The sequence below is a fragment of the Carcharhinus amblyrhynchos genome, chromosome 9 (assembly GCF_965287045.1).
Source record: "Carcharhinus amblyrhynchos chromosome 9, sCarAmb.v2.hapA, whole genome shotgun sequence".
Classification (NCBI taxonomy): Eukaryota; Metazoa; Chordata; class Chondrichthyes; order Carcharhiniformes; family Carcharhinidae; genus Carcharhinus; species Carcharhinus amblyrhynchos.
In genome coordinates, this window is record NC_137332.1 from 106,646,690 (window position 1) to 106,666,220 (window position 19,531).

General features: G+C 42.7%; 1 protein-coding gene across 2 annotated transcripts in view; it reads right to left on the reverse strand.

The window, feature by feature from the left end:
* LOC145348165 (SLAM family member 9-like) overlaps positions 1 to 18,436 on the reverse strand; it is a 47,147-nt gene extending 28,711 nt beyond the window's left edge. For both annotated transcript variants that reach the window (XM_080196358.1, XM_080196359.1), the window contains exon 1: positions 18,283 to 18,436. In XM_080196358.1, coding sequence (XP_080052484.1) covers positions 18,283 to 18,355 — 73 coding nt within the window. In that variant the 5' untranslated portion in view covers positions 18,356 to 18,436. The remainder of the gene's footprint in view (positions 1 to 18,282) is intronic.
* Between the last annotated feature and the right edge of the window lie 1,095 nt (positions 18,437 to 19,531).

Below are 19,531 nucleotides of genomic sequence, written 5' to 3' on the forward strand. Positions count from 1 at the left end.
TCTGTGGTTGGCCCTAGAGTTGGGTTTGTGGGCAGGGGAGTGTAAAATCAACCACAGTTTTTGTTCGTAATAATTATTCAGTGGCCACTGCTGGAAGGTGTACATGTGTGAAGATAGGTTTGCACTTAGCTGCAGTGCCCTACAAGGTCAAAAGATCTTTGGCCACTTACTGTCACTGACCACACAGGAAGAATAAGCAGTTGGCCATGGCAACTGGTTTATGCTGGGGATCCATAATCAGCAAGAATTAGTATCCTTCAGAGAAGAATGGAAACGGTTAGCTTTGGGGAGAAACAAACATGTTATCAGCCTTTACCCAGAGTTTTGAGGAGAGCAAATGCACGAGTAGGAAGTGAAGACCTTGGTAATCAAAGACAGTGAGTCATTAAATCCACAATCATGCAATTAAGAAGAGAATTTGTTTAACGTGTGCTCTCTGACATCTGTTTTCACAATCTGATTTCCTTCAGATTAATAAAGTAGGAGCAGCTGCTTTGCAAATCTACAGCAGGTGCTGGCGCCTGTCAATAAAATTATTCTTCAGAAACAACATAAGTACAATGGATGAACAATGAAAGAGAAAGATGTTCATTAGTACAGGACCTATATGTTCTCTATTTCAACATATGATACGTCAAATTAATTACTTTATTACTTTGCAGACAAACACTGCAACTAATGTAAGCACAAGATCCAATAAATAGCAGAAATGATGAATGACCAACTAAACAGTTTCTGATTGTCTTCGTGGAATCATTAAAGTGCAAGAGGCCATTCTACCCATCTAGTATCTCTGAAAAACCATTCTATCTCATCCCACTATAAAATGTTTATTCAAGGGACATTGTTGCCATCTGGAAACCTGTTTCCCTGTTCCTTGACTGTTAGAGTTTGCATGTTTCTGGGAGTGAACTCTGTTCAAATATTTGCATGCGTGATATCCATTATTCATGCCCCATAATAATGTCAGTATACACAACTATAAGCAGCTGTTTCTATTTGCTGTCAGAAGGGTGCGGAAAAAACTGAACAGCTTGGCAGTTTGGAGCTGCATTTAAGGATGATTCGGCCTCTGTATTTAGATATATTTCAGGCAAAACAACTAATGTGTTTCACAAGAAATATGCAGTGTATTTACTCAAAAATGATTCAGCCCTTTGAGGAGTGACAGGATTTTAATTTATATGGCACACTGGCCAATGCCAGTTGGTGGTCTGATTACTGTCAAAGCCACTTAGTGAGAGGCCTGTCCTCCCTTTGTGCTACAGAGATACACCACATCACTGATAGCTTATTATTCAGAAGGCTGACTGGATAGCGAGTAACCAGAAGCTGGGGATTCTGAATGACATTCCGTCTGGGTCATTTAATGTACTATATAATTAAATGGAGTCACTATTCTATACCATGTGCAAGGCTCACGGTGTAAACTGCAGCCAGCTAATAACTGTACATAGAGTGATCTTGTTTCCATTACTTTTTGTGTTTAGTTTTGTGTACACAACAATTTCCAGTTCTGACTAGTTCAAACAAGGAAGTGCTGTGATGCATAGATACAGCAAGCTGTTCACAGACACAATTTCTGCAGAGATAGTAAAGTCTTTCACAAGAATCAGGATTCTTACCTCATGTGACCACCGAATCAGACACCCATAAACAGAAATTTAGACTATCCCTGCTGATTCCTCTGCCTACCCTTTTGGAATTGAGAGAGTGAACATTGAATAAGGACAAGTTTGGTCTCAGCTGCTAAATAAAGCTGTGTTTATTGTCTGGTGCACTTGACCACCAGGCAACACTAACTACTGAGGTGTTAAACCTCATTACACTTAGGAAAGCAAAAAGAAAACAACAAGTGACTTGATTGCATTTCACAGCTTTCTTGACATCGGTGTGTAGGCTATTCAGCCCCTCAAGTTCTAAGAACATAAGAAATAGGAGCAGGAGTAGGCCATCTGGCCCTTCGAGCCTGCCCCGCCATTCAATAAGATCATGGCTGATCTGTCGTGGCTCAGATCCACTTTCCCGCCCTCTCCCCATAACCCTTAATCCCCTCTCTTATCAAAAACCCATCAACCTGCTTCTTAAAAATATTTAGCGAGGCAGCCTCCACCACTTCAACGGGCAGAGAATTCCAGAGATTCACCACCCTTTGAGTGAAGAAGTTCCTCCTCAACTCCGTTCTAAACCGCACCCCCCCCCTTTATCTTGAGGCTGTGCCCCCTAGTCCTACTGTCTTTTTTGAGCGGGAAGAGTCTCTCCACCTCTATCCTATCCATCCCATTCATCATCTTATACGTCTCAATGAGATCTCCCCTCATTCTTCTAAACTCTAACGAGTACAAGCCTAGTTTATTCAGCCTCTCCTCATAGCTCAACCCCCTCAACTCCGGCATCAGCCTAGTAAACCTCCTCTGCACTCCCTCCAAGGCCAAAATATCTTTGCGCAGGTGCGGCGCCCAAAACTGCACACAGTACTCCAGCTGCGGCCTCACCAATGCCCTATACAGCTGCAGCAAGACCTCCCTACTTTTATATTCAATCCCCCTCGCTATGAAGGCCAGCATCCCATTCGCCTTCCTGACTACCTGCTGCACCTGCAAGCTGGGTTTTTGCGACTCATGCACAAGGACCCCGAGGTCCCTCTGCACCGTCACCTGCTGCAGTTTTTCGCCACTTAAGTAATAGTCCTTCCTACCATTATTCCTACCAAAGTGGACCACCTCACACTTGCCAACATTAAATTCCATTTGCCATTTCCTGGCCCATTTGCCCAGCCTATCTAGATCCTTCTGCAGACTCTCCACACCCTCCGCACAATTTGCCATTCCCGCAATCTTGGTGTCATCAGCAAATTTTGACACCCTACACTCGGTTCCCTCCTCCAGATCATCTATATAAATGGTAAAAAGCTGAGGCCCCAGCACCGACCCCTGGGGCACTCCACTAGTCACCAACCGCCAATCCGAATAGCACCCATTGACCCCCACTCTCTGCCTCCTATTTGACAACCAATCCTCTATCCACGCTAACACCCTACCCCCAACTCCATGTCCCCTTACCTTCTGCAATAACCTCTTATGAGGTACTTTGTCAAACGCCTTCTGAAAATCCAGAAAGACCACATCCACCGGCTCTCCTCTATCCACTGCCCTAGACACATCCTCATAGAACTCCAGTAAATTTGTCAGACACGACTTGCTTTAATGAAACCGTGCTGCGTCTGCTCTATCAAGCAATTCCCTTCAAGATGCCTCGCAATTTCCTCCTTAATGACGGATTCTAACATTTTACCTACCACTCTGCCATTCAACATGATCATGGCTGATGTCATTTTGTCCTCAACTCCACTTTCCTGCCCGTTCTCCAATACTCTTCAACCCATTATTAATTAAAAATTTGTCTATTGCCTCACTAAGTTTACTCAATATCCCAGGATCCACTGCATTCTGGGGTCGTAAATTCCACAGATTCCTGAGCCTTTGAGAGAAGTAATTTCTCCTTCCTTCTGTTTTAAATCTGCTACCTCATCCTAAATCCATGACCTCTGCTTCTAGAGGATGTTTACAGAGTAAACATCCTCTCTACATTTACTTTTCAATCCCTTTTATTATCTTGTATACACTTCAATTAGATTTCCTCTCATTCTTCTAAACTCTAAAGAGTACACACCTAAACTGCTCAATTTCTCTTCCTAACACAAACCCCTCATAGAATCATCGAATACCTGTGGTGCAGAAGGTGATCATCTAATCTGGACTGACTCTCCAACAAGCATCTTACCCAGATACACCGCATGCACTATCCCCATAACCTTACATACTTACCCTGCTAATCCTCCTAACCTACACATTTTGTAACACCAAGGGGCAGTTTAGCATGGCCAATCCACCTAACCTGCACATCTTTGAACTGTGGGAGGAAACTAGAACACTTGAAGGAAAGCCACGCAGACACGAGGAGAATGCACAAATTCTGCACAATCACTTGAGGTTGGAATTGAACACAAGTCCCTGGCACTGAGAGATAGCAATGCCAGCCACTATTTCTTGCCTGGTTTGCTTCACATTCTTCCTGGTCTGACCTGCTAACACTCCGCCTAGTCTGCTTCACTGTGACCCTGACCCGGTCACACTCCTCACAGTCTGCTTCAAACTGCTTGTGATCTGTCTCATGGTGATGCTGATGAGACTCACATTCCTCCCCGTCTGCTTCACCATGAACCTGCTCTGCTTCACACTCCTCCCCGTCAACTTTATAGTGATTCCGGCCTGATCCTGATTCTCCTCCTGGTCTACTTCACAGTGATCCCACACTCCTCCCTGTCTGCTTCACTATTATCCCAGACTGCTTCACACTCTGTGTCTGCTTCACAGTGATTAATCTCGTGAACTGCCTCCAAGGCAACTACATCCCTCTCCAAGTAACAGGACTAAAATTGTGCACAGTACTTCAGATGCAGTCTCACTAATGCATTGTACAATCGCAGCAACACTTCCCTACTTTTATACTCTATTCCATTAACAACAAATGCCAACATTTCATTTGCTTTTCTTGTTACCTATCGTACCTGCATATTAGTTTTCGCTCAAAAGGACACCCAGGCTGGAACTCTACCACCTTACCTGCCATGGAAAAATTGGATCCAACAACGGAAATCTCCTTTGACCTCAGGCGGGAATTTCTGGTTTCACTCGAGCAAGGCCATAAGTCCTGCCCCAGATTTCTCTGTGCTGAAGCAGTCTGAAGCTTCTCTTATAATTAATTAGATACCTATTTTTTCTGACCAAAATGGATAAACTCACACTTAACCGCACACTTATAAAATGTGAACTGTTGACTTATATTTGGGCGGTGCCCATATCTGCCACATTTCGGGCCACTCAGCTAACCTATTCATATGTAGGTTTCTTATTTCCAAATTGCAACTTACTATCCTATCTATTTTGGTGTCATCTGGAAATTTGGCTATAGTACAGACTGTACCTGTACCTGAGTCATTAATATACATTGTAAATAGTTGGGGTCTGAGGACAGAACCCTGAGGCAACCCACTAGTTACATTATGTAATCCAGAAAAGGACTCATTTATCCCAACTCTCTGCTTTCTGTTGCTTAGCCCGTCCTCTATCCAAGTTTCTCGGCCTTTTGGCTAAAATCAAATGTAGTATGGACATGCTGTGCTTGGTTGAAGTCATTAGGTTACATTTTAGCTTCATTTGAAGCAATTTTTAAAAGCGGCATGTCGGCCTTTTGGCTATGATGCCAATGAGATCAAGCCTTGGAGGAGGAGCTATGTCTAGTCCAATCAGCTTGGATCATGTAGATCAAGCCCAAGACAGGAGGTGCGAACCCTGTCTTGTCAGCTTGGATCGGAAATGTCTCAACTTGTTGAGACTCTGAATTGGACTTGATTTGATTGAATTGGAACAAAAACAAAAATAAATTACCCCTAACCTAATGTGATCTGACCTTGCGTATTCATCTTTTGTGCAGGACATTATCAAATGCCTTATGGAAATCCAGATATACTACATCTACAGTGTCCCCATTGTCCATTTTGCTTGTTACACCTTCAAAGAATTCTATCAAATCAATCGTAATTTATCAAAAACCCTACAGTACAGAAAGAGGCCATTCGGTCCATCAAGTCTGCACTGACCACAATCCCACCCAGGCCTTACTCCAATACCCCTACATATTTGCCCACTAATCCCTCTAACCTACGCATCTCAGGACTCTAACGGGCAATTTTTAGCATGGCCAATCAACCTAACCCGCACATCTCTGGACTGTGGGAGGAAACCGGAGTACCCGGAGGAAACCCATGCAGACATGAGAAGAATGTGCAAACTCCACAATGATAGTGATCCAAGCCAGGAATCGAACCAAGGTCCCTGGAACTGTGAAGCTGCAGTACTAGTCACTGTGCTACCGTGCCACCCCCACTGTGTTACCGTGCCACCCATACAAAGATAGGAAAATGACTCAGTCTATCCTTCACAAAACCATGCTGACTGATGGATTGAGTTCTAGCTTTCCAAATGTCATGTTATTACTCCCTTAATACTGGATTATAACAATTTCAAAATTGCAAATGTTAAACTAACTTGTCTATAGTTGCCTACTTTTTGTTTCTCTCCCTTTTTGAATAAGGGTGACATTTTTCCCAATCCACAGGAACCTTTCCCGTATCCAGGGAATTTTGGAATATTAGGGATACGCAACATGGCTTTGTTAGAGGGAGGTCTTGCCTTACGAATCTTGTGGAATTCTTTGAGGAGGTGACAAAAACGGTTGACGATGGGAGAGCCGTTGATGTCATCTATATGGATTTCAGTAAGGCGTTTGACAAAGTCCCTCACGGTAGGCTGGTAGAAAAGGTTAAGGCGCATGGGATACGAGGTCAGGTAGCTAGGTGGATTGAGAACTGGCTGGGTAATAGGAGACAGAGGGTAGTTGTGGAGGGGACCTTTTCAGGCTGGAGGCCAGTGACCAGTGGTGTGCCGCAGGGCTCAGTACTGGGACCTCTCCTCTTTGTAGTATACATAAATGACTTGGAAGAGAGCGTAGGTGGTGTGATCAGCAAGTTTGCGGATGACACCAAGATGGCAGGGTTGGCGGGTACTGAAGTGGAATGTCAGGTGATACAACAGGATATAAATAGGTTGGTGCATTGGGCAGACAGGTGGCAGATGGAATTTAATCCTGACAAATGCGAGGTGATGCATTTTGGAAGGAATAATGCAGAGAGAAGCTATGTGATAAAAAGTAGACAGATTAGGAGTATAGAAATACAGAGGGACCTGAGAGTGCAGGTTCACAAATCCATGAAGGTTGCGACACAAGTGGAGAAGGTTGTTAGGAAGGCTTATGGAATGCTAGCCTTTATAGGAAGGGGTATAGAGTATAAAAGCTGCCGTCTAATGCTTCAGTTGTATAGAACGTTGGTTAGACCGCATTTGGAGTACTGCGTCCAGTTCTGGTCACCTTACTACCGGAAGGACGTGGAGTCTCTGGAAAGGGTGCAGAGGAGGTTTACCAGGATGTTGCCTGGCATGGAGGGGCTGGGTTACGAGGAAAGGTTGGAGAAACTGGGACTTTTCTCCGTGGAAAGACGGAGATTGAGGGGGGACATGATAGAGGTATACAAGATACTGAAGGGAATAGATAGAGTCAATAGTGAGAGACTGCTCCCTAGACTGGGTACAAATACGAGAGGTCATGATTTAAGGGTGAGGGGGGAGAGGTATAATTTGGATGTGAGAGGAAGGTTCTTTACGCAGAGAGTTGTGGGGGTATGGAATTTGCTACCGAGTAGGGTGGTGGAGGCAGGAACATTGGACTCGTTTAAGGTTCAGTTAGAGAGACACATGAGTGAAACGAGGATGGAGGGTTATGGTAGGGGCTATTAAATAAGGTCAGAACCTCGGGAGACACCGGAAATGCAAACTTGTAAGTTAACGTTTTTGTCTTTTTATTCTGCAGGTGGAGGTCCATCTCGTTGTCAAACGAGGGGCATGCACATGGTGGGTCGTGCGTGGGCTGCTCTTGGAGGTTCCGGGAGTGGCCTAGTACTTCGTGTCGGTGTGTGTGCTTGATCCTGGACCGGTAGACGGGCGCCGCAACAGCTCGGTGACTAGCACTGCTAGCTGTGCAGATACATGGATTTGGGCCTGTGTATGTGGGAGTTTGTGCATTCTCCCTGTGGTTGCGTGGGTTTTCTCCGGGCGCTCCGGTTTCCTCCCACACCCCAAAGATGCGCTCTTATGCTGATTGGTTTTACCAAATTGACACTATTCTCCCCTGAATCTGGCTAAGTTAGGGGTTCCATTCGTAGACACGCAGGGTAGAATAGGTGTAGGGTGATGCGGCGGTGCGGGCTCGTTGGGCCAAAGGGCCTGTTTCCCGTGCTGGGTTGTTCTTTGTTTATTATAACCAATGGATCCACTATTCCTGCTGACACTTCTTTAAAATCCAAAGATGTATGCCAGACGTGGGGAACTTGTCTGCATTTAATCCCAATACTTTACTCAGCACTTTTTTCCCTGTTGATGCTGAATATTCTAAATTTCTTCTGTTCTGTTAGCTCTGCATTACCTGTTACTGTTGGGATGGTACTAGTGTCATCCACCGTGAAATCTGTTTTAGCTAGATAGTTGAGAGATTGATCAAATAGTGTCGCATGATTTTACCTCAGCCCAAATGGGCCCCAGTTCAATGACTTGCGCAACCTGTATTCTCTGAACTAGGCCTTGAATCCAGGACTGTCTAACAAGAGACAAGAGAGTTTTATCAGGTGAACCATGACTGACATCTAAATAAGTACAACAGAACTAAGCAGCTTCGACACCAGAAGCGAGGGCACCAGGATACGTGAACCTGAGCTCAATGACTCAGGTTCACGTATTGCTCTGTGGCCATCTCTACAAGCCAGTTAGTAACACTATTGTATCAGTTATATTTCTATATTTCCTGCCAACTGAGACAGCTCAAGTCTCAGTGTCAGTGAATCACATCCAGTTGACTTAAAGTTGTGGCTGGAAGCATACATTGGAAATGTAGTCAGTTTAAAAAGTACTTAACATTGAGTGGAGTCTATAAATCAACCTCTGAAGCCTCTAAACATTCTTCCAAAAATGGGGCTTGAATGATAACGCCAGCTACAAAATGTGAACTTTCAGTTTGGGTGTGTGTGTTCCCCATATTAAAATGTGAAAAAAACAACAGCACCAGTAACTCAAAATTAACAGGACACAATTTACTGAATCAATTAACTGTACAATGATACATTTAACCATAAGACTTTTTTTAAAAATGCCAAAGTCTTCGCCTTCAGCATCCGATGCAGAGATCAGCAATTTCATTACAAGTCACTTTGGCTGTTGCCTCGCTCTGGTTCAGATGTTGCACTTTTGCAACAAATCCTCTTCACCTCCATTCATTGAAATTGATATTCTCTCTAACAGCACTCTGGGTGTACCTACACTTCAGGGACTGCAGAGGTTCAAGAAAGTAACTCACCACCATCTTCTCAAGGGCAACTAGGGATGGGCAATAAATGCTGGCCAGCCAGTGATACCCACATCCCATAAAATGAACTCTAAAAATGTTTTTTGCAGAATATATCCATTTTGCGCTAAAAGCATCCCACAATTTGATATCAAAAGCATACAAAACATCACAGCAAAGCGTATGTTTCCAATGTTGGTGAAATTTTCTTTTCTATCAACTATACAATTACTTCATTTGGTACAAACATGGTCATTGAATAGCTTATAAAGGCACAAATCCAAAAGATTGAACTATGAATGTTCAACATCTCCGATATAACTGTGATGTGGGTGTTCTTCACAGGCACCTCTTGTCATTGCTTATACAGGATTCAAATATGTCCCAAACCAGTAAGCTACATCCTTTACATAGAGTCATAGAGGTTTAGAGAATGGCCCAAATTGTCCATGCCATCCTTTTTTGAAACCAAAGCTAGTCCCAGTTGCCCGCATTTGACCCAAATCCCTCTACAGCCATTTTATCCATGTAATTGCCTAAATGCTTTATAAAAGACAAATTTGTACCTACCTCTACTACTACCTCCGGCATCATGTTCCAGACACCACCTTCTGTGAAAATATTGTCTCTCTGGACCCTTTTGTATCTCTCCTCTCTCACCTTAAACCTATACCCTCTCATTTTAAATTCTCCTACTTCAGGAAAAGTTGTTGACCATCTCGCTGATCTATACCCCTCATTTTTATATAGATCTCTGCAAGATCACCTCTCAGGCTCCCTGGAGATTTGAAGCTCCAGGGAAAGAAGTCCCAGTCTATCCAGCTTCTACTTATAACTCAAACCACCAAGTCCTGGTCGCATCCTAGTAAATCTTTTCTGCACGCTTTCTAGTTGAATAATATCCTTTCTATAATAGGGTGACCAGAACTGTACACAGTATTCCAATTGTGGTCTTACAACTCTTGCACAACTTCAACAAGACGTCCCAACTCCTGTATTCATTGTTCTGACCAAAGAAACCAAGCATGCAAAATGCCTTCTTCACCACTCTGTCCACCTGTGACTCCACTTTCGAAGAGCTACGAACCTGTACCGAGATCTCTTTGTTCTATACCTCTTCACAACACCCTACCATTAACTGAGTAAGTCCTGCCCTGGTTCAATCTATCGAAATGCATCACCTCACATTTATCTAAATTAAACTCCATCTGCCATTCATCAGCCCCTTGGCCCAGTTGATCAAGATCCCATTACAATCCTATATGACCCTCTTCACTGTCCACTGTGCCACCAAACTTGGTGTCATCTGCAAAATTACTAATCCATGCCTCCTAAATTCCTGTCCAAGTCATTAATATAAATGACACATAACAGTGGACCCAGCACCGAGCACCGAGACACACCACTGGTCACAGACTTCCAGTTTGAAAAACAACCTTCTACGACCCTCTACATAGGCTACAAGGACGGCTATTCCACACATTATTGATCTATATCTCCACTGCATCTTCATGCATCCAACTATTGTCACAGTACAGTTGCAAAAAAGCTCCTTCAGGAAACATGATGTTCTTTTGAAAATTACCATCAGCTTTAATTTAATTCTCTGTCACAGAGGTTAGTACCACCGTGAAATTTGTCTTCTCTTATTCACAGGAAGAACTGTTCCAGACTCTTTCCATTTCATTGTTTGAATGCTGGGCATTTCAAAATTTAGAGAGCTTTATCCTCCATTTTGCTGATGTGAAATACTAGGGACCTGTGTTTTTTTTTAAACTGCTGTCTAATAATCAATGAAAATATTACCTCGACATTGAGGTCTTTTGGTAGTCTTTGAGAAACCCTGGTTTTCAGTTGCTAAACTGAACTGTTTCATTTCATTAAATGGCCACATCAATTTGGTCTGAAATCTTTGCGGGACTCAGGGTTCAATTTGGCTAACACTTGAGTCTGTTTTAACACATTTCATTCCTGGTAACAATGTAAAACTGCTCCAATGATTTGAAATCACATTCCAATATTTGCTTCTCAAAATCAGGCTGTTCGCTGGTCCCTTTTTGGTGGCACATTGGTTTTGGGCATTCTCATCAGTTTAGATTGTCTTTTCCTTCCATTCTCACACCAGTTTGTCCACTGCAGTAGAATTATTTGGTGAGTTAGCAGAAAGCAGCTTCAGACTTCATTTTCTGGTTTGGAAATGGGGAGGCAGCGGCATAATGGTATTGTCACTGACTAGTAATCCAGAGACCCAAAGTAACACTCTGCGGGCCCAAATTCAAATCCAGATGTGAGTGCTGTGCCTATGCGTAGGCTCCAGCCTAAGGCTGAAACCAAGGTTGTTGTTTGGTCTCATCCAAATGTTCTGAGTGGGTTACCAGGGCGTAATGAGAACACAAATGTAGCTCAACATTGGGACCAAAATGCCTGGGCCCTCCATAGATTGAAACAAAATGTTAAGCACTGGAGAGTAGTGACAGGAGCTGCAGACTAAACAAGCAAAACATAAGTTAGCAAAATCATCTGTTGCAGTATGGCTGACTTTTGAGTTAGCCTCTCCCCCCAAAGGCATGTATTTACAAGGCATCAGTTGGCTATGCAATGTCTGGTACCAAATGTGAGGACTCCATTTTTGAGTCATTATGCCAACTGGCAGAAGAAACTGGCAACAGGTTCCTACAATCAACATAAGACTTCAACAGTCTTATGTTGACTGTTGGCAGATGGTGAAATTTGAATGCAATGAAAATCTGCAATTAGAAGTCTAATGACGACCATGAAACCATTGTTGATTGTTGTAAAAACCCATCTGGTTCATTAATGTCCTTTAGCGAAGGAAATCTGCCATCCTTACCTGGCCTGTATGTGACCCATAGCAATGTGGTCGACTCTTAAATGCAGTCAGGGGTGGGCAATAATTGCTGGCCTAGCCAGCAACACTCTCATCCCATGATCAATTTTTTAAAAAAATCCATTTCTGTTTGTCACTCACTATTTATATATACACTATCCTTTGCAAGCATGTCTTAAACTGCCTCTCATCTTTGCAACATAGTATAATATAAATATAAAACATGCGTATCTGTGGTGAAAATTTGAGGCTGACTACTAATAGAAGTCTAGAACCATAAAAAAAAAGTGTGGGGCGGAGCAAAGGCATGATTTTTGGCACCAAAAATTGCATCATCATTTTTGCGGTGTTAATTTGTGTGCCCTGATCTGTGGTATACTTAACAAATTTATGCAAGACTATTTAAAAACCTTTGAAAAGGGGAGGAATTCTCAGCAGCTTCTGGAAAAGAAACAACTGGCCAAGAACATCCCAAGGTTCATTTTCTCAGTTGACCTCACAACAGGGATGGCTGGTGTTCCTGCTGACACCGTGCAGCAAGAACCTTATTATTGTTGAAGTCTTATGTTGATTGTAGGAACTTATTGCCAGTGTCGCGTGCCAGTTGGCGTAATGACTCAAAATGTGAGTCTTCACATTTGGTACCAGACATTGAACAGATGGGGCACTCAAAAGTCAGCCATACTGCAACAGATAATTTTGCTAATTTATTTTTTGCTTGCTTGGTCTGCAGCTCCTGTCACTGCTCTCCAGTGCTTAACATTTTGTTTCAATCTTTGGGGGGCCCAGACATTTTGGCCCCAATGCTGAGCTACATTTGAGTTCTCATTATGCCCTGGTAATCCACTCAGAATGTTTGGATGAGACCAAACAACAACCTTGGTTTGACCCTTAAGCTAGAACCTGTGCACAGGCACAGCACTCACACCTGAAATGAGTATCCCAGTTGAAAGTTAGCCCCCACTGAACCCTGGCTATGAGGACAGGAGACTAACTGACATTAGGAACCGTGGGGACAAGGACAGTCAGCTAAATAACAGTGCTGTCAAAATGAATTTGGGATAAAATTAGTTCACGTTTGAAAAAGCATGAAGTAATAAATAAAAATATGTATTGATTAAAGGCAAAGTATGTTTGACTAACTTGATAAAGTGCTTTGATGAAATAACAGAGCAGGTTAATGGATTAACGAGGTACTAATAGCACAGATACATGATTTATTAATTGTACAGGCCAGTAAAGAGTAAACAGTTCTCAGACTGATGGAGATATACAATCGTATTCTCCAAGTTATTTGAAATATTGCTCTCGATTAATATTAATAATCAAAACATGATAATTTCATAGTTTACAGATGATGCAAAATTCAGAAATATAGTAATTAATGCAGCAAATAATAGACGTGAGGAGGGCATTTACTGGTAAAATGGCAGACACATGGCAAATTAAATTTAGCATAGATGATCAAACAGATGCATAAGTGATGAATTTTGTTAGAAAGAAGATAGAGACAATTTGAATGAAACAGTGCAATTTAAAATGGAGTGCAAGAACAGAGAAACTTGGCACGTATGTACAGAAATCTTTGAACATTTGACAGTGGTTTTAAAATAATCATTTATTACTGTATGAATAAAATACAAAAGCAAGGAGGAATTAAGAGAGAATGAAAGTTACATGATACTTGACAACTACCAGACCTATCAAAGCATTTTGCTGCCAGCAGAGTACTTTTGAGTGTAGCCACTGTTGTAAAGAGGACATGTAGCAAACAATGTGTGGCTCTGCTTAACACCACATCTGAATGTAGCACCTCTGACAGTGCAGCTTTCCTAGTTGTACACTGGAATGTCAGTTGATTTTTGTGGTCAAGCACAAGAATGGAATTTAAACCTACAATTGAGCCATAGCAGATATATAAACTAATGTTAACCTTTATAAAATACTTGTCAAACTTTACTATATTCTATTCTCCAAAATATTAGAAACACTCTCCTTTTTGATAAATATTTGATAAACAGAAGGATGACAGTCTTAGAGATTGTGCAGAAAATATATACTAAAATACGACCAACGTCGAGGGGACGACAGTCATGTGCAGAAATTCCAGAAACTAGAGACCTTCATCTTAAACAGAAAGTTAAATGGAAATTTGATTGTGGTGTTCAAACCCAAATGGTTTTGATAAGAGTAAAGGAGGTGGCACCTTGCAAAGTTCAGAACAGAAGTCATAAAGGAAAAGACATACAAAGAAGCAGCACAACCACTCTGGTAAACCCATGTAACCTGCCACGTAGAAAGCTGCTGGTCTTGAAGGACCCGTGGAAAAAATCTGGCTGCCTCTCACTCTCTGGTTTACAGGCACTCAGTGTGTATATAGTGGGAAAAGAAGTGCCTCAGAGAATCAGATCCCTTTGACGTTCTATTCTATCCCTGCAAAGGCAATTGTTGTGTACAAAATATTAACAGAGAACTAAGAGTGGGGGAGAAACAGCCTAAGTCTGCACTAACAGGAAATTGTGTAGCGAGTAGGCAGATCCTATAGGGAGCTGGTGAGGGACAATGCGGTTAAACCCAGGGTGGTAATCAAGATTTTGGGGAGGTTTTGTTCAAGCCCTTTATCTTTCTTGTCAGCCTCATGTGGTTTCCACTGAACTCTTGCAATTGAACTCTTACAATGGCTTCATCAAAAGCTACTATTTCTGGCAGGATTCCTTGAAAGAAGGGGCCAGTCGCTGAGTAACTCCAACTCCCACTAAATGCTTCCACATTAAGAATACCGGAAAATCCCTGCATCAGTTTTCTTGTGAATATAACAAAAACTAATGAAAATACGATGATTAACTGTACAATTGTTTAATTCTATTGTATGTGACTTTGCACTCTTGACTTTTGAAAGGACTTCCAGAACATGGACAAGTTGGGCCAAAGGGCCTGTTCCATGCTGAAAACTTCTATGACTCTATAACATTATATATTCGAGCTTCTGACACTTGTGTTGAATTTTTAACTAAACCACATTTCCATTCCTGCTTGCAATTTGTCCTGGGTAAATGTGATTAAGAGATGGCTTGATCGGAAACTGTGGTCTGTGCATTAATTGATCCCAAATGTTTAAAAGGAACCAAATGGTAAAAAACTAAACTTCAGTAGAAATTTAATGTGCATGAAAACAGGCTGCTGTGTGAAAACCATTAGATAAACATAAATTTGTAAAATTCCAGACACCAATACAGGGCAGAGAAGACAGTAATGCTTTGAATCTCAGTCAGCTGAGTGACATATATTCCTGGCTTTTACTATTCACCAGCATTGAAATGATAATTAACTAATAGTCCTAGAATACCAAAAGTACAGATGACATTCAGGATATGAAAAAGTGATCAAGCCCGAGTGTATAGGTTAGGCAGCACAGTGGTTAGCACTGTTGTCTCACAGCACCAGGACCTGGGTTCGATTCCTCCCTCAGGTCAGTATTTGTGTAGAGTTTGCACATTTTCCCGATGTCTGCGTGGGTCTCCTCTGGTTTCCTCCCACACTCCAAATGTGTGGGGGTTAGGTTAATCAGATATGCTGAATTACCCCTTAGTGTCTGGGTGATTGGGAAGGGTAAATATGTGGGATAATGGGGATATGGCCTGAGTGTGATTGTTGATGCAGGCAATGGCCTCCTTCTGCACTGTCGGTTTTTATGATTGGTATACGGCATCTATTGGAATTGGGCTCAAATCACAGCTTTAGGTTAAATTGGTCTCCAAAGGCTTTGCAATATTTTAAGGATGTTAGAAAGGCAGCTCAAGGTATCTATGATGTGTTTTACCAAAAGGTTAAGGGTCACATTGCTTGTGGAAGTATGAGCTAGTGGAGGGACCATGCACATAGCACATTGACTGATAACTGTTGTGCCCCTGACAGTTGCGAGTGCAGTTATGTGGTAATCTATTTAGGTCTTAATGGAAACACTGTTGCAGTTTCATACCTCTTAATCTTACTGATAATGAATAAAATATAACCACTGTCATTCATTTTGGTATCACTTTGAATCATTTCACAACTAGAGGAGGAGCTGAGGCTGCTGGCAATGGCTGTTGTATGTGGGTGGAAGTGAGTGCTGGCAGGTGTTGGCTCAGAATGTGGGAGTGGGGTGGAAGGGGGATAGAGAAGTGACCACTCTGATCAGGGGTGGGTACGGGAGTCCCTTACACCACTATGGACGGATTTACTCACATTATGATGTAAAATAGTGACCTGATCGCTATGCAGCCAGGTTTTGCCAGTGTGTTTCGGCCCAGACCCCTGTATGATATGTGAAACATGCCCTCTTGATTTTGTTTTAGTGGACTGTCCTACAACCTGGGGAAAAAGATCTCACTTTCCTTCCTGGAAACAACATTGCCATTTTTTAGTTAGATTTAGCCCATGGCCTCAAGATATAGGTTGTTGATTTAGGATATAAATGAGAAAATTCTTCATTCAGACAACTGTGAATCTTTGAAATTCTGTTCCCCATGGTGCTGTGAATGCTCAGTCAATGCATACATAAGCCAAAGTTGAATGGAATTTTGTCTGCTAAAAGAAATAAGGGATGTGGGGATAGGGCAGGAAAGCCAGTTGATACAGTAGTTCATCCATGACATTATCGAATGGGGGGTGCAGGAAACGAATTGTTTAGATTACTCGTGTTACTATTGTTAAGGTCCCACCACAATGGCCAGGATTTTCTATCCCCACCTACTGCTGGGATCTTCCAGTCTTACCAAAAGTCAACGGACGTTTGGCTGGCCTGCTGCACCCCCCACAGCGGGTCTTGCCACAGAGAGGCTAGAAAATCCCAGACAATAGAGCAAAGAAAAGGCATTGTTAACTTTAACTGCTTCTTTGGTGAAAGTAGCCTGTAGCTATACATCTGCTCAATAGCCTACAGGAAAAAGAGTTCTCAGTTAATAAAAGTGCAGATTATTCTATTCCTAATTTTTAATGTAGTCAAACACCAAACGGATTTCAGACCTGCCTGCCTAAACGTGCCCCAACGATCATAGATACAAGTTAAAATCTCATTGGAGAATTTCGTTTCAGTTATTTAAATACAATCTAAATCAATATTTCATATCAATATAAAATTTGGTATGCACACTCGGACTCAGCAACTTTTACGGATGCACCATAGAAAACATTCTTTCTTGTTATATCACAGCTTGGTACGGCAACTGCTCTACCCAAGACCGCAAAAAAAAAACGGTTGTAAAGAAAGGAGCCCAGTCACCCAAACCAACCCCCCACACATTGACATTGTCTATGCTTTCTGCTGCCTCGGCAAAGTAGTCAACATAATTAAGGATCCCACACACTCCGGACATTCCCTCTTCCACCTTCTTCCGTCGGGAAAAATATACAAAAATTCTGAGGTCACGTACTAACCGATTTCTTTCCTGCTGCCATCAGACTTTTGAATGAGCCAACCTCCCATGAAGTTGATCTTTGTCTACATCCTAGCTATGACTGTGACACTACATTCTGCATTCTCTCGTTTCCTTCTCTATGAACAAGAAACAACACGTTTTACTATGACATTAATAAATCAAATAAACGGCCTAGTAAGCCAGACAATTGTATCTTTACTGCAGTAGTACTACTGCAGTATTCTCAAGCACAAGGAGGAGCAATAAATGCTGACAGGATCAACAATTCCCACATCACACAAATACAGCTGCTTCCACATTGAATCTCCAAGGTAAGAAATTCCGCAAAACGTGTTGGCGAATCCTGCTCGAACTTCTTCCGCGAAAGGGGTATACATGGCATTTGCCCCGATTGCTTACTCTGGACAATTACACCGCATTGAGGATCATCCTAAAATGTAATTTAAAATCTCTAACGTTGTGCCAAGGTGACCTTAATATTTACTTCCTAAAAGTTCAAAGAATTTAATTCTCTGATGTCTGGGTAACTATCGTAAACATCCAAACTGAGGCCCCCTCATAGGACCACCCTGCACCACCCACCCTCCCAAATGATTTACTTTACCCCACCCCAACCCAACCCCGAAGGGTCTCCCCCCAACCCGCCCATCTAGCCTGACCTTCCAAAACTCTCCACCAGCTCCAACCGCACCTGTTTTAACATCCATAACATGCCAGAAATAAAGGTTTCAATTGAAGCCTGATAACCCCTCCGTGAAGACCAGGACTGCAGGGCGGGGGGATTCAATGATTCGCGACACAGAAATAGTCCTCGGAAATAATCCATAACTGTTGATGACTTTTTTTAAAAAAAAAAGCAGAAAATGCTGCAAATGTAAGCATCGCCGGGGAACTTGAAAGGAGAAAAAAAAGAAACCTCTTGAAACAAAAAACGCTGCCGCCCTTTCGCTGCCTCTGATGTTTTTAATCCCGATTTCACTGTTAACTAAATCATCAACTCACCGTCGAGGTCGTTCAAAAGCGTCAGGAGAAACCAAACGATCACTATATTAGTTAAAAAGCTCTGTTTCAACATTTTCTTTTGTGTTTTTTGACCCTGGCGTAATGACAGCTGAATCTCGTTCCACACCACGTCTTATGATGGGCGGAGCATTCAATTTCACTACCGATTGGCGGAATTGTGAGTGCGGTATTCCACCGAACCCCCCCGGGCACAGCCACCATCCCTTCTCCCGATTGTCAGCCAGCCGATCACCCCACCTTCCATCCCCGGATGATGAACACCCACCCTCTCTGCAGAGTTTCCCCCTCTCTCATCCCCAACCCAGCTCCCTCTACTTCTCAGTCACTGTCCCCCTCAGGTCATGCTCCACCCCCTTGGCACCAGGATGCCCGGTAAGCAGTGCCAAGGTGCGATGCTGCCAGTGCCAGGCAGGCACTGCTAGGGTGCCAGGTTAGCAGTTTTAGGATGACGCTGCCGAAAGGGGCACTGCCCAGCCCTGCCCCCCAAACCACCCAAGTATCTTCAACGACCTTCGTTGCCACCAGCAAGGTCATCACATCTGGTCCCTGTTGATGAAGATCTTGACCAGTGATCAGGTAAGGGCAAGCAGGCCTCAGATAAAAGCATCCAGACTCATAAATCATATTTAAGTAATTGAATTGAGTAATGAATATTGAAATAGGCTTTGCATCCATTATGGGCATGAAGCCGTAACTGTCACCTGTATTAAACTGCCACATTCAGTCTTGACAAAGAACCATGGCAACCCTGTTCACATGATAGATAGTCAGCATCAGCTCATTTCTACAAAAGTTAGGAGCTTGAATGTTTTTTCTACAATGGATGGCAAGGTGGAACAGTGGTTAGCACTGCTGCCTCACAGCACCAGGGGCCCGAATTCTATTCTGGCCTCGCGTAACTGGAGTTTGAGCATTCACTATCTGGGTTTCCTCTGAGTGCACTGGTTTCTTCCCAGTCCAAGGATGTGCAGGAGGGATTGTTGTCACTGCAGGCTCGATGGGCCAAATGGTCTCTTTCTGCATTGCAGGGAATGCTATGATTTTATGATGACAATGATAAATTATTAAAATAACAAGCTAATATAATCACAAATGCCATACAGACTGTTACGTGAACTGGTTAACTGAATATTGTGTGGGTTTAATGACAATCAGTACCATATACTATAATGTTTCACTATTTCTACTCCTGTACAAAGCAGCAAAAAATCTCCCTTGTAATCAAAAT